Source organism: Ovis canadensis, chromosome 7, assembly GCF_042477335.2.
Source record: "Ovis canadensis isolate MfBH-ARS-UI-01 breed Bighorn chromosome 7, ARS-UI_OviCan_v2, whole genome shotgun sequence".
Taxonomy (NCBI): domain Eukaryota; kingdom Metazoa; phylum Chordata; class Mammalia; order Artiodactyla; family Bovidae; genus Ovis; species Ovis canadensis.
The window spans coordinates 110,855,074-110,878,658 of record NC_091251.1 but is presented as its reverse complement, the minus strand read 5'-3'; the positions used below and the strand labels follow the sequence as shown (position 1 = coordinate 110,878,658).

The 23,585-nt window shown below is 40.9% G+C and overlaps 1 protein-coding gene across 3 annotated transcripts in view; it reads left to right on the top strand.

The window, feature by feature from the left end:
* EML5 (EMAP like 5) overlaps positions 1-23,585 on the top strand; it is a 155,316-nt gene that overhangs the window by 6,623 nt on the left and 125,108 nt on the right. For all 3 annotated transcript variants that reach the window (XM_069597237.1, XM_069597235.1, XM_069597236.1), the window contains exon 2: positions 16,907-17,066. In XM_069597237.1, coding sequence (XP_069453338.1) covers positions 16,907-17,066 — 160 coding nt within the window. The remainder of the gene's footprint in view (positions 1-16,906; positions 17,067-23,585) is intronic.

The following is a 23,585-nucleotide window of genomic DNA, read 5'->3' as shown; positions in this document are numbered from 1 at the left end:
CTTGCCTGGAAAATCCAGAGGAGGAGCCTGGTGGGCTGCAGTCCATGGGGTCGCTGAGGGTCGGACATGACTGAGCGACTTCACTTTCACTTTTCATTTTCATGCATTGGAGAAGGAAATGGCAACCCACTCCAGTGTTCTTGCCTGGAAAATCCCAGGGACGGGTGAGCCTGGTGGGCTGCCGTCTATGGGGTTGCACAGAGTCGGACACGACTGAAGTGACTTAGCAACAGCAGCAGATAGCCAACCAAGTGGGCTTGTACATTAGGCCAATTGAACATGCATGTCTATAATCCAGGGAAGCAGTCTGCGCTGGGATAAATTTGAGTGTTACCAGCATTTAAAGTAGTATTTAAAGTCATAACCCTGGATGAGGTCACTGAGGGAGTAATGTAAAGAATCTGAACAGCGGATTCCCGTGGCCCTCCAACGTTTAAATATTCGGAAGATGAAAAAGAACGGACAAAACAGTGGCCAGAGAGACGGGAGAAAAGCCGAGAGATGTAGAGTCATGGAGATCAAGTTAAAAATAGTGTTTCACGGAGAAGAAAGTGACCAGCTGTATCTAGTCAGATGAGCAGCACGTCACCTTAGTGGAGATGTTAGCTGCTTTGCAATAGTCACATTGTGGTCATGACTGTTGAGGAGGCCATGTACGGATGTTTATATGATCAAGGGAGCAGAGGGAGCAGGAAGAAGTCATCAGGATGAGTCATGTCATCACAGGTGTACAGAACTGGCCTCCTTCAGGGTCTGCTCCTGCAGCTGCTAGTTTGGTTGATTATTTTTTAAATGGCACATGGCTGGTAGCTCTAGATACTTGCTGTTCAAAGATATAGTCCTTAGACCATCACTTTCGGCATTACCTCAGAGCTCATTAGAAAAGCAGTTCTCAAACCTCACCCCAGGCCTGCTGAATTAGAATGTTAACAGTATTCTCAGGTAGTGTTATGGGTTTGAAATATTAAAATTGTGGGTTTTGATATTAAAGTTTGAAAAGCACACTCTAGGCCAGTGGTTTTCAATGCTGTCCTTTAACTAACACATTAGCATCACCTGGAAGACTGTTAGAAATGCAGATTGTCAAACTGCATCCCAGACCTAATCAGAAACTCTGGATGTGGGGCCCAACAATCCACTTTAATTACCTCCATGTGATATTGATGTATTCTGAAGTTTGAAAAACATTGCTCTAGATTCTTGATTTTCAATCCTGGCTGCATACTAGAATCACTTGGAGAGTTAAAGCAAAGTAAAACCACCAGTGCCTGAGTCTCATCCCTAGAAATTCCAATTTAATTTCTTTAGGATGGGTCTCAGGTGTAATTTATTTGTTGCTGTTTGCGTCTGTCTGTAAGCTTCCTAGATGATTCCAGTAAGCAGCCAGGGTTGACAACCACTGCTCTAGACATAGAAGTAATCCATGGTGGTGGGCTGGGAAGTCAAACTCAAAAAACTCTAGGCCCACCCAAATTTATTCATTTACTGTTATACAAGATCCTTTGGATGAGGAAGTGGCAGCCCACTCCAGTATTCTTGCCTGGGAAATCCCATGGACAGATGAGCCAGCCCAAGGGTTTGCAAAGTGTTGGGCACAATTTAGCAACTAAACAATGACAACAAATTATATCACAGTATTGATCGTTTGCCAAGTATTAAGACCCCTTTAAAAAGTCTGGGCCTATTGCCCAAGGCATATTTGGAGGGTTGTTTTTTTTTTTTCTATCAAGAAAAGCAGTGATTAGTAGGGTTTTCCATTAATGGATCTGCCCAGTGTCATCAGTGGCTGAAAACATTTAATGTCTTTTCAAGACAGATATCTTGCATTGTCCAGAAAAATGCTAACAAACTGGGGACCCGGCAGGTTCACTTAATGGGCAAATCGTGTGCATCCTGGACAGCACCAAGTGAGGCGTGACCCAGTAGTTGACTTCAACAGACTGGCGGATCAGTCGGTTTGGCTCAGTGGTTTGGACCATGAAAAGCCCAGGAGCGTCTGTAAATAAATTTCCAATGTGGAGCCAGAGTCTGCAGTCAGAAATAGAGCAAATATCCAATATGCTAGTACTGAAGAGGCATATAAATGATCTCACCCTCCCCCTGTGAGGTTCCGAAGTGGGCAGTTGCTGCCGCTCCCTGGATGCACTCCGGGAGAGGGCCCAGCAGCTAGGACGCTGTGTTCTGCAAAGCTTGGGACTGCATATTGCCACGAGCCAAGCATGGAGCAGCCACTAACAGCTGACTGACTTCTCTTCAGGCTCAGTGTCCTCCTTTGTGGATCAGTGTTCTTTGACAGCAAAGGGCTGGAAGGGGCTATACCCGGCCAGTGTAAACAAGCTGCCTTGCTACAGTGGCATCTATTCTAATTATAAGGTGGCGCATGGTTTCACCATATTGGCCAAAGACTGCAAGAACTTATATGAAAGCCTTAACAGGTCCTGGATTTCCTGTCTGCAATATCACCCTCTGTTGGCTAATGTAATGTAAAAATGGGTGGGATTGTTAAAAGATCAAGTGAAATATAGTGCCCACCTTAAAACACTGGTATGCATCTAAATTAGTAAGCTTGACAGAAAAATACTAAAAAGTTCTTGGGATGAGAGGAGAGGCAGTGGGACTGAAGCTAGACATTGCACCTAGGATCTAGCTGTTCTTGAGGCCACAGATGGGCTGAATTCATCACAACACCACTAAACTATATATTTTTTCTTTTGGGATGAGTGGCTCATAAAGCTGGATTGGCAAATAAGTAGTTGTGATTATGGGAGATGTTAACTCAGATTTCACTCTAAAAGTATCTTGTTCTTCACAATCAAGGAGAGATAACTGAGTTTACTTTAATACCGAGCTTGGGGAGCATACCGATAAAGCAAAGAGGTTGGATGTGAGGTGAGAATTCTGGATTATATATCATCGCCAAATTATGGATGGTATTCAGCCTCTTATTGGAGCCCAAACAAGGGGTCTACACTTTTAGATAAAGTTGACAGTAACCAACTGAGAGCCATCATCGAAGCTGATCCTGTTACAACTGCTCCAGAAGTTGCCCCAAGAACTCAGCATTGACCATTCGACAGTCCTTCAGCATTTGAAGCAATTGGAAAGGTGATAAAGCTCGATGAGCCTCGTGAGTTGACCGAAACCAAAAAAATCAGCATTTTGAAGCGTTGTCTTCTCTTATTCTACACAACAACGGTGAACTATTTCTCAATCAGATTGTGACATGTGATGAAAAGTGGATTTTATATGACAACCGGTGATAACCAGCTCAGTGGTTGGACCAAGAGGAGGCTCCGAAGAGGTTCTCAAAGCCAAACTTGGCCAAAAAAGTCATGGTCACTGTTGGGTGGTCTGTTGCCCAACTGACCCACTAAAGCTTTCTGAATCCCAGTGAAACTGTAACGTCTGAGAAGTATGCTCAGCAAATCACTGAGATGCACTGAAAACCACAGTGCCTGAAACTGGCATTGGTCAATAGAAGAGGCCCAGTTCTTCTCCACAACAGCACTTTACCGCACATTGCCCAACCAGCGCCTCAGAAATTGAATGAATTGGGCTACGAAATTTTGCCTTATCCACTGTATTCACCTGACCTCTTGCCAACCAACTACCACTTCTTCAAGCACTTGTACAGCTTTCTGCAGGGAAAACACTTCCACCACCAGCAGGAGGCAGAAAATGCTTTCCAAGAGTTCGCTGAATCCCGAAGCACCGTAGGAATAAATAAACTTATTTCTCATTGGCAAAAAAATGTTGATTTTAATGGTTCCTATTTTGATGAAGAAGTGTTTGAGCCTAATTATAATGATTATAATTCTGAAACCGCAATTATGTTTGCACCAACATAATAGTATGATATTGCTTGTGGTATTGTTTAAATTAGCCACAAGATGATGATGTAACCATATCTAATCACCTCAGTGGCCCTATCTTTACAGATTCTAAGATTGATCAGGGGCAGGGCACAATTCCCAAGGAGGGGTGGAAAGTGGAAGGGTATTTTAAGTGTTAAAACATAGGTGATAACTAATAATAGAATCCATAGACTGGTCATCATTACTTGGTTGCAGTGTGACTTTTCTAATAATAATTATTAGTCAACTAATATTTAATAATTGATGAATTGATTATCAATTAACTAATAATTAGTTCACTTAGTCATGTCTGACTCTTTGCAACCCCTTGGACTGTAGCCTGCCAGGCTCCTCTGTCCATGGGATTTTCCAGGCAAGAGTACTGGAGTGGGTTGCCATTTCCTTCTCGAGGGCATCTTCCCAACCCAGGGATTGAACCCGGGTCTCCTGCACTGCAGGCAGATGCTGCACTGTCTGAGCCGCCAGGGAAGCCCAATAGTCAGTCAGCCCCTGGACAGTGTAGGAGCACGTGACGCGCTGTAGAATCAGTCAGCCCCTGGACAGTGTGGGAGCACGTGACGCGCTGTAGAGTCAGCCAGCCCCTGGACAGCGTGGGAGCACGTGACGCGCTGTAGAGTCAGCCAGCCCCTGGACAGCGTGGGAGCACGTGACGCGCTGTAGAGTCAGCCAGCCCCTGGACAGTGTAGGAGCACGTGACGCGCTGTAGAGGGTGGTGCTGTGACACGGTGGGGAGTTTCACCTGGAACCTGGATGTTTGATTTAGATTCCAAGTTGACATGCTCTCACAAAGGAATTTTTGCAGGTGCAAAGAGACTATGTAGGAGTCCGAAGTTGACATAATAAAGGAGTAGGAGAGGTTTGGTAGGCCCCCTCTTAGAAGGTGGCTATTATGTTTTAAAAATTGTTAATACCTACTTATAATAGAACATTGGAAAGTATGGAAAAAGAAAAATACTTACCCGCAATCTTATACCTAGAGATATTACCATTCTGTTTTGTTTTTATTGTCTTTAATTTGCGGTTGTGCTGAGCTGCCATTGCCGTGTGGCTTTTCCTCTAGTCACGTCAAGCAGGGGCTGCCCTCTGCCTGCAGTGCGCAAGCCCCTCTCTGCAGTGGCTGCACAGCGCAGGCTCCAGGGCACACGGGCTTCAGCAGTTGCAGCTCCTGGGTTCTAGAGCGCAGGCTCGATAGTTGTGGCACACGGCTATTAGTTGCTCAGCAGCGTGTGAGATTTTCCCAGATGAGGGATCGAACTCATGTCTCCTGGTAAAGGAGGCTCCTTTACCACTCAGTCACCAGGGAAGGCCCTACTGTTGTGTTTTAGATTATTTCCTTTGAAGTCTTTATTTTTTAAAATAATTTTATTTATTTGGGGGCTTCCTTGGTGGCTCAGATGGTAAAGAATCTGCCTGCAATGCAGGAGACCTGAGTTCGATCCCTGGGCCAGGAAGATCTCCTGGAGAAGGAAATGACTACCCACTCCAGGATTCTTGCCTGGAGAATCCCATGGACAGAGGAGCCTGGTGGGCTCCTCCCCAGTCTACAGGGTCACAAAGAGTTGGACACTGAGTGACTATTCAGTGACAAATATTGTATTATCTGGTTGTGCCAAATTTATTTACCCATTTGCCTGTTGAAGGACTTCTCGGTTACGTCCACGTTTTGGCGATAATGAGTGAAGCTATAAACATCCGTGTGCAGGTTTCTGTGTGGACATAGGTTTCACTCCTTTGGATAAATACCAAGGAGCACAGTTGCTGCATTGTTTGGGAAGGTTGTCGTTTTCTAAGAAACTGCCAAACTCTCTTCCAAGTGAGTGTTCTGTTTTTGCTGTCTCACCGGCAGTGTGTGAGAGCCCCTGTCACTCATCACCCTTGTCAGCATTTGGAGATGTCGGTGTTCCTGATTTGGCCATTCTGATAGGCATGTAGTGGAGTCTTAAAGTTTTGATTTGCATTTTCCTGGTGACATATGATATGGAGCATGTTTTCATATGCTTATTTTCCATCTGTGTATCTTCTTTGATGAGGAGTGTGTTAAGGTTTTTGGCCTACTTTTTAATTGGTTTTTCTTATGGCTGAGTTTTTAGCTCCTTGTATATTTTGAATGTTGTTGTCCAGCCGCTCAGTCGTGTCTGACTCTTTGCGACCTAACAGACTGCAGCACGCCAGGCCTCCCTGTCCATCACTAACTCCAGAGCTTGCTCAAACTCGTGTCCGTCGAGTCAGTGATGCCATCCAACCATCTCATCCTCTGTCGCACTCTTCCGGCCTTCACTCTCTCACAGCATCAGGGTCTTCTCCAGTGAATCAACTTCCACATCAGATGGCCAAAGTAGTGGAGCTTCAGCATCAGTCCTTCCAGTGAATATTCACGGTTGATTTCCTTTAGGATTGACTGGTTTGATATCCTTGCAGTCCAAGAGACTCTCCAGTCTTCTCCAGCACCACAGTTCAAAAACATTGATCCTTTGGTGCTTGGCCTTCTTTATGGTCCAACTCCCACATCCGTATATGACTACTGGAAAAACCATAGCTTTGACTAGATGGACCTTTGTTGGCAAAGTCATGTCTCTGCTTTTTAATATACTGTCTAGGTTTGTCATAGCTTTTCTTCCAAAGAGCAAGCGTCTTTGAATTTCATAGCTGCAGTCCCCATATGCAGTGATTTTCAGTTCAGTTCAGTCACTCAGTCATGTCCGACTCTGCGACCCCATGGACTGCAGTACGCCAGGCCTCCCTGTCCATCACCAACTCCTGAAGCTTGCTCAAACTCATGTCCATTGAGTCGGTGATGCCATCCAACTATCTCATCCTCTGTCATCCTCTTCTCCTGCCTTCAGTCTGTCCCAGCATCAGGGTCTTTTCCAGTGAGTTCGTTCTTCACATCAGGTGGCCAAAGTATTGGAGTTTCAGCTTCAGCATCCATCCTTCCAGTGAATATTCAGGACTGATTTCCTTTAGGATGGACTGGTTGGATTTCCTTGCAGTCCAAGGGACTCTCGAGAGTCTTCTCTAACACCACAGTTCAGAAGCATCAGTTCTTCAGCAGTGATTTTGGAGCCCTCCAAAATAAAGTCTGTCATTGTTTCTCCATCTATTTCCCATGAAGTGATGGGACCAGATGCCATGATCTTCATTTTTTGAACGTGGAATTTTAAGCCAGCTTTTTCACTCTCCTCTTTAATCAAGACGCTCTTTAGTTCCTCTTCGCTTTCTGCCTTAGGGTGGTATCATCTGCGTATCTGAGGTTATTGATGTTTCTCTTGGCAATCTTGATTCCAGCTTGTGCTTCATCCAGCCTGGCATTTTGCATGATGTACTCTGCCTATTAGTTAAATAAGCATGGTGACAATACACAGCCTTGACATACTTACTTCTTTCCCAGTTTGGAATCAGTCTGTTTGCTCCATGTCCAGTTCTAACTGTTGCTTCTTGACCTGCATACAGATTTCTCAGGAGGCAGCTAAGGTGGTCTGATGTTCCCATCTCTTTAAGAATTTTCCAGTTTGTTGTGATCCACGCAGTCAAAAAGGCTTTAGCATAGTCAGTGAAGCAGAAATAGACGTTTTTCTGGAACTCTGTTACAAATATTTTCTCCCGGTCTGTGGCCTGTCTCCTAGTGCTCTTGCTTTTGTCTTCCATGGGGCAGAATTTTTTTTTTTATTTTAGTGAAGTCCAGCTTTCTTTCTTTCTTTCATGGATCCTGTGCTTACTGTTGTATCTAAAAAGGCATCATCATGCCCAAGGTCATCTAGATTTCCTCCTATGCTGTCTTCCAGGAATTCTGTAGTTTTACATTTAGGTCTGTGATTCATTTTGAGTTAGTTTCTGTGAAAGGTGTAAGGTCTGTGTCTAGATTCATTTTTTACGTGTAGATGTCTGTTCCCACACTGTTTGTTCAAGGAGCCCATCTTTGCTCCATTGTAGCACCTTTACTCCTTTGTCAAAAATCAGTTGATTATATTTATAAGGGTCTATTTCTGGGTCTCTGTTCTCTTCCATTGGTATTTTGTCTACTCTTTTGCAAATACCATATTTTTTTTTCTCTTCCAATTTTATTGAGTTTTTTTTTTTAATCTCATAAGTTTGTACCTTTTGATCATCTTAATCCAATTCCCCATTCCATCCCTTGCCTCTGATATCTGACCTCTTTTTCTGTGAGTTTGTTTTTGAAGTATAATTGACCTACAACACTGTGTTAGTTCTTGTTACACAACATAGTGATTCAGTATTTCTAAACAGTTGCAAACGATTGCCATGGTAAGTCTAATTAAGATATATCACCAGACAAGATACTATGTCGTTATGGACTGCATTCTCCACACTGTACATTGCCTTCTGTATGTGTGTGTGTACTTAAGTTACTGATCTCTTAAGTTCAAACCCTTTTTAACAATCCTGCATCACCCCCCGCCAAGTTTTCTGTTTCTAGCATCATATTTCACATCTTCTTGTCACTGCGGATATAGATGACTCCATGGCTTTTGTCTTTCGACCTCCTTACTGTGGCTCATTCACTAATTTTACTGCATGTCTGTCTTCACTCGAGAGATTTCCCCTTTCCTGATTTTCATGTTTCTATTTCTGGCCTTTTCTTTTTCACTTAGAAATGTCCCTTTAGCGTTTCTTATGAAGTTGGTTTAGTGGTGCTAAACTCTCTTAGTTTTTGCTTGTCTTTAAAACTTTTGATCTCTTCATAAAATCTGAACACAAACTTTACTGGGTCATAAAGCTTTACCTACTTGGTTGTAAGTTTATCCCTTTCATCACTTAAAGTGTATCATGCCACTCCCTCCTGGCCTGCAGAGTTTCTACTGAAAGGTCCTTTGTGGGAGTTCCCTTGTACATAACTTGCTACTTTTCCCTTGCTGCGTTTGACATTCTTTCTCTGATTTTTATGTCTTGGTGTGGTCCTCTTTGGGTTGATCCTGGTGGGGACTTCCTGTGCTTCCTGTACCTGGATGTCTTTATCCTTCCTCAGGTTAGGGAGGTTTCCAGTTGTTGTGTCTTCAAATATGTTCTCTGCTCGCTCTCTCTCTTCTCCTGGGACCCCTGTAATTCGAATGTTAATATGCTTGATGTTGTATCACAGGTCTCTTGAGCTGTCCTCATTTTTTAAAATTCTTTCTTTTGTTCAGCTTGAGTGATTTCCATTACTTGTCTTCCAGCTCGCTAATCTGTTCCTCTGCACCATTTAATATACTGTTGATTCCCTGTAGTGTATTTTCCATTTCAGTTCCTGTGTTCTTCATCTCTGTTTGGTTTTTGTTTATCTTTCTAAACTTTCTGTGAGAAACTTCTGTTCATCCAGTCTTCTCCCAAATTCTCTGAACACTTTCACAGTCGTTACCTAGAACTCTCTATAGCGTAGCTTGCCTATTTCCCTTCACTCAGTTCTTCTTTGTCCCAACAGCATGGCCCCACTCGGTCACCAGAACTCTAGGGGTGCCTGCTACATGGGCTGTGTGGGTCCTACTGTTACGAGCCTCTGATAGGTATGGCTGGCCCCACGTTCCAGTCAGTTGCCAGGCACTGACTTGTGTGGAGGATGCTGGCTACTGGTGGGCAGGGCTGAGCAGCAGCTGCTGACTGTCCTGGAGCTAGTGCTGGCCCACTGGTGGTTTGCACTGGTTTCTGGAGTGGGTGGTTGCAGTGCTGGGGTGTCCCAGATATACTGGCCTGCAGGTGGGTGGGGCCAGTTCCAGCATAGCTAGAGTCTGGGGTGTCCCAAAAGTGGTGTTGGCCAGCTAGTGAGACTGGCTAGATCCTGGGGCATTTGGCTAAGGGGCCCAGGGTGTCTTGGAGTTGTTATCAGCCAGCTGGCAGGCAGGGTTGGGTCCTGGGGTCTCTAGCTGCAAGGCCAGTGGGTCCCAGAGCTGGTGTTTGCCTGCTGGTGGGTGAGGCAGAGGCCTAAGGGATTCTAGGGCTAAAGCTTGTTCCCTGGTGGGAAGAGCTGGGGGGTCCCAGAGTTGGTGTTTCTCCTCACTGGTAGTGGGGAGGGAAATTTACAAACGAGGCATGTCTTGGGCAGCTGAGTGACAAGGCGATCTCCATACACCTGCCTGCTAGAATCTTAAGCATTTATATAGCGACCTTAACAGGGTACAGAGTCTCTAGTTGCCTGGGTTCAGTTCTTAGGTCAGTTGGTGGTCGTGTCTTCTCAATAAACTTCTCCAACATTCAGATAAGTTGGGAAGAACTGACATCTTTTTTTTTACCCTAATTACTATCATCTTGATAGTACTGAGTCTTCCTATCCATGAATATAGAATATCTATTTTTTATAGTTCTTGATTTCATTCATCAGAGTTTTGTGGTTTTCCTCATATAGATTTTGTATCTATTTTGTTAGATATATGCCTAAATATTTCAGTTTGGGGTGTTAATATAATGGTATTGGATTTTCAATTTCAGGTTCCACTTGCTTACTGTCAGTATGTAGGATACCAATTAATTTTTATATATGTTAACTTTGTATCCTGCAGCCTTACTATAGTCACATATTAGTTCCAGGAATTTTTTTTTGGGGGGGGGCTGATTTTTTTGGATTTTCTACACAGATGATTGTGTCATCTATGCACAAAGACAGTTCTATGTCTTCCTTCCCAATCTGTGTACCGTTTATTTCCTTTTCTTGTATTACTGCATTAGCAAGGCCTTCCAGTATATTATTGAAAAGGAGTGGTGAAGGGGGACATTGATACGACTCGGACCTCATCTTTGTGGGAAAGCTTAGAATTTCTCACCATGAAACATGCTGTTAGCTGTGAGTTTCTGTAGATACGCTTTATAAGGTTGACAGAGAGTTCTTCTGTATTCCTAGTTTCCTGAGAATTTTTATTGTGAGTAACTATTAGCATTTGTCTTATGCCTTTTTTGCATCTATTGATATGATCATGTGATTTTTCTTTTTTAGTCCATTGCCACGATGGACCCTCAGTTGGTTTTTTAATGATATTAATACCTCAGATAGTATTCCACATAGTTGTGGTGTATAATTCTTTTTATACTCCTTTAGATTTGATTTGCTAAGCAAGTTACATTTGACCTGAAGCATGAATTATCTGAATGAAGCAAGATTTGGAAGATCATTCTAGAGACAAAGACCTTTGACAACATAATAAGTTTGGCCTTTTCAGGAGACAGAAAGGCCAGTATGTCTGAAATGTGGTGAACAAAAGGGAGAAGTGTAGAAGCTGAGGTTTGAGAAGTAGATGAAGGTATGTATTGTAGAGCCTTATAAGTGCCGTGTTAAATAGTTTGGACTTTATTCTGGTTGTAATAGGAAGCTGTTGGGGGATTTTAACTAGGTGAGCTGTGTATTGTTTTAGGAGATCATTCTGGTTATGTGGCTTCCCTCATGGCTCAGAGGTTAAAGCGTCTGCCTACAATGCAGGAGACCCGGGTTCGATCCCTGGGTCGGGAAGATCCCCTGGAGAAGGCAATGGCAACCCACTCCAGTACTCTTGCCTAGAAAATCCCATGGACTGAGAAGCCTGGTAGGCTACAGTCCATGGGGTCGCAAAGAGTCGGACACGACTGAGCGACTTTCCCTTCCTTCCTTCCTGGTTATGTTAAGAAAACCCTGAGGGATGCACTGGAGGAGGAAGGGCAGGAGGCTCAGATTCGGGCTGAGGCGGAGAAGATGGGGGTGATGATGGGGTCAGTAGGACAGGCTAATAGAATGTATGTAATGAATTTGAAAGGGAAAGAGGGGAGGGTTAAATTTAGCTTCTTGGTCTGAGCAACTGAGTGGCTAGTGACGTCATATACTAGGGTGGGGAATTGAGGCGGGAATGTTCTGGATGTGTTAAATGTGAGTTGCCCACAGCACATCTTTTCCTCCTGGCTGGAAATACAATTTGGGTATCAGTCACAGTATATGTGATTTTAAAACTTGGTTGGAAAAATTTAATGTTATGTATTCTCATGCTCACAAAATTGATATATACATTTAATGCAACTCCACTAAACATCATAGCAGATTTTCTATGAGGTATGAGAATTAGATATAAAGTTATTTAAAAATTTATATGGAAGAATAAATCTGTAAGAACAGACAAGCCGAGTTAAAAACTAAAAAAGATATAATAAAAGAATAGTGAGGGGGAGGAGTGTTAATAGATACTAGAAGATACTAAAAGAGTCACTCTAATAAATAGAATATGATTTTTCATGGGAATAGGCAAAAAGTTCTGTGGGACATAATTGAGAATACAGATACAGGTATGACATAGAAATTGAATATATATTTAATATCTAAAAGAAATCATATATTTAACAAATGATGCTAGTTCCAACTAGAATAAAATTGGGATAAAACTGAATTGAATTCTTTCTTATGCCACATATAAAAATAAATTCCTCATGGATTAAAGACATGAGTGAAAACAGTATTCCCTCTCAGTATCTCTTCAGTCAACAACTTAACTGTGATGGCCCTTCAAGTGTTATACCACTTTCGGCATAAATGGACTAACAGAGATAATACTTCTACATTATGGCATCAGGCAGAACACCATTTACTTGACACACTAGTTTTCAGTCAGAGAGGACATGATGTATAACAGATTTGAATCGTGCATCTTATTTGGATGAACCCAAAATATTTTGCCTTGCACGCACCCATCGCAGAAGGATGGAGTATTTTCTACATATTTTCATTCTGTGATACGCATATAATACTTGCACATTTTGGAATGTTCTAATTTCTTTCTGTGTTTATCTAAAGGTGCTTTCTGGGCTATTTGTGGGTTTCTAACTTTTTTTGGAGATGGTTGGTTAACAGTGCTGTGGTAAGTTTCAGGTGTACAGCAAAGTGACTCAGTTGTTGGGTTGCCCAAAAGTTCAGTGCCTGGGAAGCCCCAGACAGCTTTTTGGCCAACCCAATATATACATATATGTGTATCCATTCTTTTTCAAATTCTTTTCCCATTTAGGTTGTTATAAAATATTGAGCAGAGTTCCCTATGTAGGTCCATTTAAAATACGTTTACAATTCCAAACTCCCTCCCTGTCCTTCCCTTCCACCCTTCCCCCAGTTATCCTGAGTTCATTCTCTAAGCCTCTGACTCTGTGTCTTTTCTGTAAATAAGCTCATTTGTGTAATTTCTTTTTAGATTCTGCATTAGAAGTGATATTGTATGATCTTCTTCTGTTGGGCTTACTTCACTTAGTATCTCTAGGTCCATCCAGTGTGTGCTTGTGGGCTAAGTCACTTCAGTTGTGTCCAACTCTTTGTGACCCCATGAACTATGCAGTCCATGGAATTCTCCAGGCCAGAATAGTGGAATGGGTGGCTGACTCAGTATATATAAATATAGATAGATACCATATCTTCTTTTGGAGAAGGCAATGGCACCCCACTCCAGTACTCTTGCCTGGAAAATCCTGTGGGTGGAGGAGCCTGCAGGTGGGCTGCTGTCTATGGGGTCACAGAGTCAGACATGACTGAAGCGACTTAGCACAGCATTGGCATATCTTCTTTTTAAAAAAATTTTTTAATATAAATTTATTTATTTTAATTGGAGGCTAATTACTTTACAATATTGTATTGGTTTTGCCATACATCAGCATGAATCCACCATGGGTGTACACAAGTTCCCCATCCTGAAGCCCCCACCCTCCTCCCTCCCCGTACCATCCCTCTGGGTCATCCCAGTGCACCAGCCCCAAGCATCTGTATCATGCATTGAACCTGGACTGGCGATTTGTTTCATATATGATATTATACATTTTTCAATGCCATTCTCCCAAATCATCCCACATTTTCCCTCTCCCACAGAGTCCAAACGACTGTTCTATACATCTGTGTCTCTTTTGCTGTCTCGCATACGGGGTTATCGTTACCGTCTTTCTAAATTCCATATATATGCATTAGTATACTGTATTGGTGTTTTTCTTTCTGGCTTACTTCACTCTGTATAATAGGCTCCAGTTTCATCCACCTCATTAGAATGGATTCAAATGTATTCTTTTTAATGGCTGAGTAATGCTCCATTGTGAATATGTACCACAGCTTTCTTATCCATTCATCTGCTGATGGACATCTAGGTTGTTTCCATGTCCTGGCCATTATAAACAGTGCTGCGATGAACATTGGGGTACACGTGTCTCTTTCAGTTCTGATTTCCTCGGTGTGTATGCCCAGCAGTGGGATTGCTGGGTCATAAGGCAGTTCTGTTTCCAGTTTTTTAAGGAATCTCCACACGGTTCTCCATAGTGGCTGTACTAGTTTGCATTCCCACCAACAGTGTAGGAGGGTTCCCTTTTCTCCATACCCTCTCCAGCATTTATTGCTTGTAGACTTTCGGATAGCAGCCATTCTGACTGGCATGAGATGGTACCTCAGTGTGGTTTTGATTTGCATCTCTCTGATAATGCGTGATGCATATCTTCTTTATCCATTTCTCTGTCAGTGGACGTCTAGGTTGCTTGCATGACTTGGCTATTGTAAACAGTGCTGCAGTGAACGTTCGGGTGCGTGTATCCTCTCAGACCCTGCTTTCTCTGGACATATGCCTGTGAGTGGGATTGCAGGATCGCTTGGTGGCTCTGGTTTTTAGTTTTCTTCAGCAGCAGTGCCGTCCTCCGCAGTGGCTGTGCCAGTTAGCATTCTCACTAACAGTGGACGAGGACTCCCTTCTCCCCACACCCTCTCTAGTGCTTATTGTTTGTAGATTTTTAATGATGGCCATTTTGACTAGTGTTAGGTGATACCTCATTGTATAAAATTTTTTATTTTCATTTCTCTAATAATTAGAGATGTTGAACGTCTTTTCATGTGCCTCTTGGCCATCTGTATGTCTGCTTGGAGAAATGTCTATTTAGGTCTTCAGCCCTTTATTTTTGATTGGGCTGTTTGTTTTGATGATATTAAGCCACATGAGCTGTTTGTAAATTTTGGAGACTAGTCCTTTGTTGGTCGCATCATTTGCAAATATTTTCTCCTATTTTGTGGGTTGTCTTTTTGTTTTCTTTATGGTTTACTTTGCTGTACAAAAGCTTTTGAGTTTAATTAGGTCCCATTTGTTTGTTTGTTTTTATTTCCGTTACTCTAGGAGATGCATTGACAAAGATAGTGCTGTGATTTATGGCAGAGAGCCTGTGTTTTCCCTCTATGAGTGTTACAATGTCCAGTCTTACATTTAGGTTGTTGATCCATTTTGAACTTATTTTTGTGATGATGTTAAAGAATGTTCCAATTTCATTTTTTTAAAATGTAGCTGTCCAGTTTTGCCAGCACCACTTATTGAAGAGACTCTCCATCATTGTACGGTCTTGCCTCCTTTGTTGATTAATTTACCATAGATGTGTAGGTTTATTTCTGGGCTTTCAGTCCTGTTCCGTTCACCTGTATGCCTGTTTTTGTGCCAGTACCATACTGTTGATGACTGTAACTTTGTAGTAAAGTCTGAAGTCAGGGAGCTTGGTTCCTCCAGCTCTGTTTCTCTTTCTCAAGATTGTTTTGGCTCTTTGGGGTCTTTCATGTCTCCATATAAAGTTTAATTTTTTAAGTTCTAGTTCTGTGAAAAATACCATTGGTAATTTGATAGGGATTGCATTGAATCTGTACATTGCCTTGTGTAGTACAGTCATTTTTGACATTTAGTATTTGAATCTAAGAACATGCTATCTATCTGTGTCATCTTCATTTTTTTTCCTCTATCAGAGTCTTATAGTTTTTGGAGCACAGGTCTGTTGTCTCTTTATATACATTTATTCCTGGGTACTTTATTCTTTTTCAAAAACATTTATTTATTTATTTATTTATTTATTTATTTATGGTTGTGTCGGGTCTTAGCTGTGGAATGTGAGACCTTTCATTGCAGTGTGCAGGCTTCTCTCTGATTGTGCCGCGCAGGCTCCACAGTGCTCAGGCTCCACAGTGCTCCGGCTCCGTGGTTTGTGGCGTGCAGGCTCTTGTTGACGCGCCTGGGTTTAACAGTTGTGATGCTAGCTTATGGGATCTTAGTCCCCCACCAGAGGTCAAGCCCATGTCCTCTGCACTGGCAGGCGGATTCTTAACCACTGGGCCACCAGGGAAGTCCCAGAAGAGGTTGGATTTTTGTCTAATGTTTTTTCTGCATCTAATGAGATGAATGTGTATGGGAGTTTGGGTGTCCTTTATTTATTGATTTATTGATTTTTATTTATTGATGTACTATATTGGTTTTAATATGAATAAAACGTCCATTCCCACTTATCTTTCCTCTCAGTAGTTTCTCACTTAGTGCTCCTTGACGCGATGCTACTGTCCCTGACCATCCAGCTGCCCAACCAGAAACCACGCATTGTCTTAGACTGTTCCCTTTCCCTTACTCAGTACATCAAATCTGTTGATTCTGTTTTTGGCCTCCTAACTTTTCTCTCTTTCAGTTCATCTTCCACCCTGATGCCGGGAGTGATTTTGTTTCTCCCAAAGGGGATGCTAATCATCTAAATACACTTGTAGAAAAATTTATGAAGTAGAAATTTATATACATTCTCTGTCTTCTGCTGATGTATGTAAAGTACTATCAACTGTTTGGTCCTTGTCTTATCTTTAAAGACTTATAGACTACTTTCTGTGAATTATGAGTGACTTTTCTGTTTTTTTTAAAATGGGATTTGTAATTTAATGTTATCATAGGAGTTGCTTGAAGACAAAGAATTGGTCTAACTTTTATACAGTAAAAGAGTAAATGGGAGAGAGAGCTTAAAAGAAGGTTAATACCAAATGAGAAAATGGTGAGTGGTAGGGTTGATACTAATTCATTTCTGTGGTTCAGTTGGGTACTTGTGAGAATTCTTTTTTTTTGGTGGGGGGAGGGGAGTTTACACACACTGCATCATATAACAGAATTATAAAGCCTGTCCTAACTGCTTATCACATGTACCATTGAAGGAGTAATTCTTAGCATGCATTTTTATGGAAGGTATTTTAAATCCAAATTATTTTAAGTAGATAAATAATGAAAGTCTTAATTTTCACATTGATATAACAGCTCCATAAGCAGTTTTAAATTTGTTTATGATTTATTTTGCAGCCTTGCGTTGCATCCTGAACGAGCACTGGTAGCAACAGGACAAGTTGGGAAAGAGCCTTATATCTGTGTCTGGGATTCGTATACTGTGCAGACCGTATCAGTTCTGAAGGACGTTCATACACATGGTATAGCTTGCTTAGCATTCGACTTAGATGGACAGGTATGTTAAAATTTTTTCTCTTTTTCTAAGCTGTGTTTTTAAAATGTGTATTATAAATTATTGTAAACCTGTAGATATTAAATTGGAAAGCAATTGACAAAAAGCATTTGTTCAAGGTAGATGTGGGTAGATGGGGTGGGTGGTAGATATATATATATAAGAAAAATAAGAATAATGAGTTTTTATTTCATTGTATGAAGAACTTTTCAGCTGAATAAGTGATTCTGAGTCAGTGGAACCTAGAAAATTTTACATATGACTCTTTTCCAGGTATTATAAGATAAGAAGATATCTTAGAAAAATTAAACTTTCTCTAAGTAGAGCTGTAACCATTTAAATTTTTAGTTATTTGTATATTTCTATTAAAATTAGTTGAAAACAGTGAGGTAGTTCTTATATGAGCTATTTTATATAAAGTCGACATTCATAGCAAAAGACTAATCAGTTCCCAAATTACTGTTTACTTCTAGTCAGTGATTTTTAAAACACTAAGCCAACAGCTGTTTTGTGGTACTCATGGAACTTGTTATACCTAACACTTATTTAAGAAGTGGTAAGAAGTTATTTTTTGCAGATTTAGTTAATTTATAATCTTTAAAAGTTTTATAGTGAAATTAAACTTTAAAAATCATTTTAACTTTTAGAAGAATTTTAGTTGTCTGCTTTTTAATTCTTAAAATTAATTTTTTAGATCTGTATTTCACAGAAACACATTACATTTTGCTCTACTCACTTGATAGCCAGTAGATATTTTAATATATAACTCTGAAGAATAGCTTCTTTGAGTACCATAGGTTAATATGACTTTCTGATAAGAGTCTGGTAAGAGATCTGTAAAATCTATAAAGATGTAACTTCTCATTTGCAGAAAAATGTGCTTCTAGATTTAGAATCACTGGGTAGCGGTGACTGGCAATTCCAGAACCTTAATTCATATCCTATTTTGCTATTATTGTCAGTTCCCTTAATGTCCTCATATGAGAATTTCATATTCCTTCTTGAAAGGAAGAAAATAATATTCTTTCCTTACTTTACAAGAGATTGTTTTATGAAACAAACCAACAAAAGTTGTTTTTTAAATTATTTTCCAGAAGTATTATATCTAAGATGGTTTAACTATACTTGTATACTTTATAGATTTTTTTTCTTAATTTTAAAATTACCCTTTCTAAATGTATTGCAGTGCTGAGGAATTTCTCTTATATGAAATGAGAAATGATGCCAGGAGCTTTTACTAGCTGAAAGCTTTATTTAATTTTGCTTATTTTAAGTAATTTATAAGAAACATCTTGGGTACATGCATTTTATTATCACAGATCTTCATAAGAACATGTTACTTAAAAATGTAAGCTTATAAAATCATAATAGCTAAAAGTTATTGAGCACATACCAATTGCCAGGCATTGTGCTAAGCTTACATTATCTCATTTAATCCTCACGGCAACCCTATGAAATAGATATTATTATTATCTCTATTTTACAGATAAAGAAACTGAGACTTAGAGAGGGTAAATAACTTGCCCCAGGTTACACAGCTAGTAAATGGAGCCAGAGCGGGAACCCAGGTCAGTCATACTCCAGAGCTCACGTTTCTAACCCCAATACCCTATTGCCTCCCAAACATGGAATAAGGAGGTGATTATTTATTTCAGGAGGAATTCATTCATCTTAAGTACAGTTGAAACTCATAAGGAACTGTGATCAATTCAAAATTAAGAGTATTTCTGAAATTATGCTAATGAGAAGATGCTTTAGTTAAGACATTTGAGAACATATTATTCACTAATAGCTATAACTATTTGTGAAATACCAATTAGGAAATATTATCTGATTTTTTCATTTTTTTACTAGATTTGAAACTGTAAGTGATCAATTAAGATTTTTCCAGTGAATGAGTCTTCCTGTTGGTAGCATGCTGAATTTTCTTTTCCTAGCTGGTTTTTCTAAATGGATGGACTATCCACGCTAATACTGGAAGTCTGTTGTATTGGGGATAACCAGGGCATGCAAAGGCTATATAAATTCACATCAAACAGGGATAAAAATTTCATAGTAAATGAGAGAGAGGAGGTGTGAAGAAGGCATTAATGCTTTTATCTTGAAAATACAACCATAATCTATAAAAGCACATTCACACATTTAACAAAATCTAAGTTATAGTTAAAACTCTGCCAATTTATAGTATGAACTAAGAATAAAATGTTAATTTTTAACCTGATTTTGTCAGTTTTATGCTGATATAAAGTAAAATGCTTTACTTTGCCTTTTACCTTTGATTTTTGACACATGATTGTGAAGAGAGTCATTTTTACAAAAATATTAAAGGAACTCACTGATTTTATTCCTAGGGCCTTTTAGTAATCTCTTAACATCTTGACGTATCTCAAGTGCCTATTGTATTATTTTTGAGTTTTCATCTCTTTTGTTGCTTTCCAGATCCTGATTTCTTGTAGCTTTTTATATGATTTGACCAATGTTTACTCTGTTGAGTCCTAGATATTTTGCACAATTTGTGATTTTTACTTTGTGACATCTGTAACAACTAGTCCTCACTCAGTAAATATTGAAATCACAAGGACCACCCCCCCCACCCAATACTAGACTCTTAAGTTTAATTGTCTACTATTTGAATGTGTTTCACACTTGCAGAAACTCGTGGAATGCATCTAGTTGTGCCTATTGAGATGTTTTTCTCATTTGAGTATTTAGTGTGCCAGAACTTTTTAATAAATACAGCTGACCATTGAACAATGCAGGGGTTAACATACATATAACTTATAGTTGATCCTCTGTATTCACTGTTCCTCTACCTCTGTGGATTCAACCAACCATAGACGTGCAGTACTGTAGCGTTTGCTGTTGAAAAACATCCGAGTTTAAGTGCAGCCAGGAACTTCAAAGCTTTACTTCTAGTTTAACTAAAGACACAACCGAGACTTTCTTTGGAAATAGGATCAGGAAGGAATTTGGGAAGCTGGAGAGAGGCTTCTTTATCTGTTTTTCCCCTCCCTGTTACTTCTTTGTTGTTGTTCAGTCACTCAGTTGTGTCCGACTCTCTGAGACCCCATGGACTGCAGCACACCAGGGCTCGCTGTCCTTCACCATCTACCGGAACTTGCTCAAACTCATATCTGTTGAGTCGATGATGCCATCCAACCATCTCATCCTCTGTCATCCCCTTCTCCGTTTGCCTTCAGTCTTTGCCAGCATCAGGGTCTTTACCAGTGAGTCAGCTCTTCACATCACATGGCCAAAGTATTGGAGCTTCAGCTTCAGCATCAGTCCTCCCAGTGAACACTCAGGACTGATCCCCTTTAGGATGGACTGGTTGGATCTCCTTGCAGTCCAAGGGACTCTCAGGAGTCTTCTCCAATATCACAGTTCAAAGCATCCATTCTTCGGCACTCAGCCTTCTTTTATGGTCCAACTCTCACATCCATAAATGACTAATGGAAAAACCATAGCCTTGACTAGACAGACCTTTGGTGGCAAAGTCATGTCTCTGCTTTTTAACATGCTGTCTAGGTTTGTCGTGGCTTTTCTTCCAAGTTGCAAGCGTCTTTGAATTTCATGGCTGCAGTCACCATCTGAGATAATTTTGGAGCCCATGAAAATAAAGTCTGTCGCTGTTTCCATTGGTTCCCCCTATTTGCCATGAAGTGATGGGACCAGATGCTATGATCTTAGCTTTTTGAATGTTGAGTTTTAAGCCAACTTTTTCACTCTCCTCTTTCATCAAGAGGCTGTTTAGTTCCTTTTCGCTTTCTGCCATAAGGGTGGTGTCATCTGCATATCTGAGGTTATTGATATTTCTCCCAGCAATCTTGATTCCAGCTTGTTCCTCATCCAGCCCGGCATTTTGCATGATGTACTCTGCATAGAAGTTTAATAAGCAGGGTGACAATATACAGCCTTGACGTATTCCTTTCCCAATTTGAGACCAGTCCATTGTTCCCTCTCTGCTTCTTGACCTGCATACAGATTTCTCAGGAGGTAGGAATGTTGGTCTGTATTCCCATCTCTAAGAATTTTCCAGCTTGTTGTGATCCACATAGTTAAAGGCTTTAGTGTAGTCAGTAAAGCAGAAGTAGATGTTTTTCTGGAATTCTCTTGCTTTTTCTATGATCCAACAGATGCTGGCAATTTGATATCTGATTCCTCTGCCTTTTCTAAATCCAGCTTGAACATCTGGAAGCTCTCATATCACATACTGTTGAAGCCTAACTTGGAGAATATTGAGCATTACTTTGCTAGCATGTGAAATGATTGCAATTGTGTGGTAGTTTGAATATTCTTTGGCTCTGCCTTTGGAATTGGAATGAAAACTGACCTTTTCCTGTCCTGTGACCACTGCTGAGTTTTCCAAATTTGCTGGCATATTGAGTGCATCATCTTTTAGCATTTGAAATAGCTCATCTGGAATTCCATCACCTCCACTAGCTTTGTTTGTAGTGATGCTTCCTAAGTCCCACTTGACTTCACATTCCAGGATGTCTGGCTCTAGGTGAGTGATCATACCATCATGATTATCTGAGTCATGAAGATCTTTTTTGTACAGTTCTTCTGTGTATTCTTGCCACCTCTTTCTTAATATCGTCCGCTTCTGTTAAGTCCATACCATTTCTGTCCTTTATCGAGCGCATCTTTGCATGAAATATTCCCTTGGTATCTCTAATTTTCTTGAAGAGATCTCTAGTCTTTCCCATTCTATTGTTTTCCTCTATTTCTTGCCTTGATCACTTTGGAAGGCTTTCTTATCTCTCTTTGCTGTTCTTTGGAGCTCTGCATTCAGGCAAGTATATCTTTCCTTTTCTTCTTTGCCTTTCACTTCTCTTCTTTTCTCAGCTATTTGTAAGACCTCCTCAGACAACCATTTTGCCTTTTTTGCATTGCTTTTTCTTGGGGACGGTTTTGATCCCCGCCTGCTATACAGTGTTATGAACCTCTGTCCATAGTTCTTCAGGTACTCTTATCAGATCTGATTCCTTGAATCTATTTGTCACTTCCACTGTATAATCATAAGGGATTTGATTTATGAATGGCCTAGTGGTTTTCCCTACTTTCTTCAATTTACGTCTGAATTTGGCAATAAGGAATTCATGATCTGAGCCACAGTCAGCTCCTGGTCTTGTTTTGCTGACTGTATAGAGCTTCTCCATCTTTGACTGCAAAGAATATAATCAGTATGATTTTGGTGTTGACCATCTGGTGATGTCCATATGTAGAGTCATCTCTTGTGTTGTTGGAAAAGGGTATTTGCTATGACCAGTGCGTTCTCTTGGCAAAACGCTGTTAGCCTTTGCCCTGCTTCATGTTGTACTCCAGGGCCAACCTTGCCTGTTACTCCAGGTATCTTTTGACTCTACTTTTGCATTCCAGTCCCCTATGATGAAAAGGACATCTTTTTTTGGTGTTAGTTCTGGAAGGTCTTGTAGGTCTTCATAGAACCGTTCAACTTTAGCTTCTTTGGCATTAGGGATTGGGGCATAGACTTGGATGACTGTGATGCTGAATGGTTTGCCTTGTCATTTTTGAGATTCCACCCAAGTACTGCATTTTGGACTCTTGTTGACTATGAGAGCTATTCCATTTCTTCTAAGGGATTCTTGTCTGCAGTAGTAGATATAATGCTAAATCACTTCAGTCGTGTCTGACTCTATGCGACCCCATAGATGGTTGCCTGCCTGGCTCCCCTGTCCATGGGATTCTCCAGGCAAGAATACTGGAGTGGGTTGCCATTTCCTTTTTTAAATAGATGTAATGGTCATCTGAGTTAAATTTGCCCATTCCAGTCCATTCAGTTCACTGATTCCTAAAATGTCGATGATCACCCTTGTTCTTGAGTGAGTGAAGTCGCTCAGTCGTGTCCCACTCTTTGCGACCCCGTGGACTGTAGCCTACTAGGCTCCTCCGACAGGAGCTGTTCCTTCTGTCTGCTTCTTAGATATCAGCGTTCCTATTAATATAGCTTTCTTTCCCTTCACCGCCTTACTTTATTCTCTTTCGGGATTACTGCATCGTGACTTTAACTCCTGTACCAGTTGACAGTGGCCCCAGCTTCTCTCCGCAACTCCATATGATGCGGCGATTTAGTCACTAAGTCATGTCCGATTCTTGTGACCCTGTGGACTGTGGCCTCCCAGGCACCTCCGTCCATGGGATTTTCCCGGCAAGAGTGCTGGAGTGGGTGCCATTTCCTTCCCCAACTCCATATAGCCTCCTTGACTGTCATATAGACATACCATTTATCACATGTGTACAACTGGATTCTCTTTATTCTCACTCTTTAAAAAACAAAACTCATTCTTTCTCCTGGCTCTGGCTACTTCTCTAGTCTTGTCTTCTGCCACTTCCCAGCAGGCAGCTCTTCCCCTCAGCCACATCAAAGTACTAGCTCTTTCCTGAAAGCACCATTATCTCATCTTGGTATGCTTTGGTCTGAAATACATTTTGTTTTACTTTTCTGCCCAGCTGTCTCTTATTCTGTCTTCTAAGATATGGTTCAAGCTTTACTTTCAC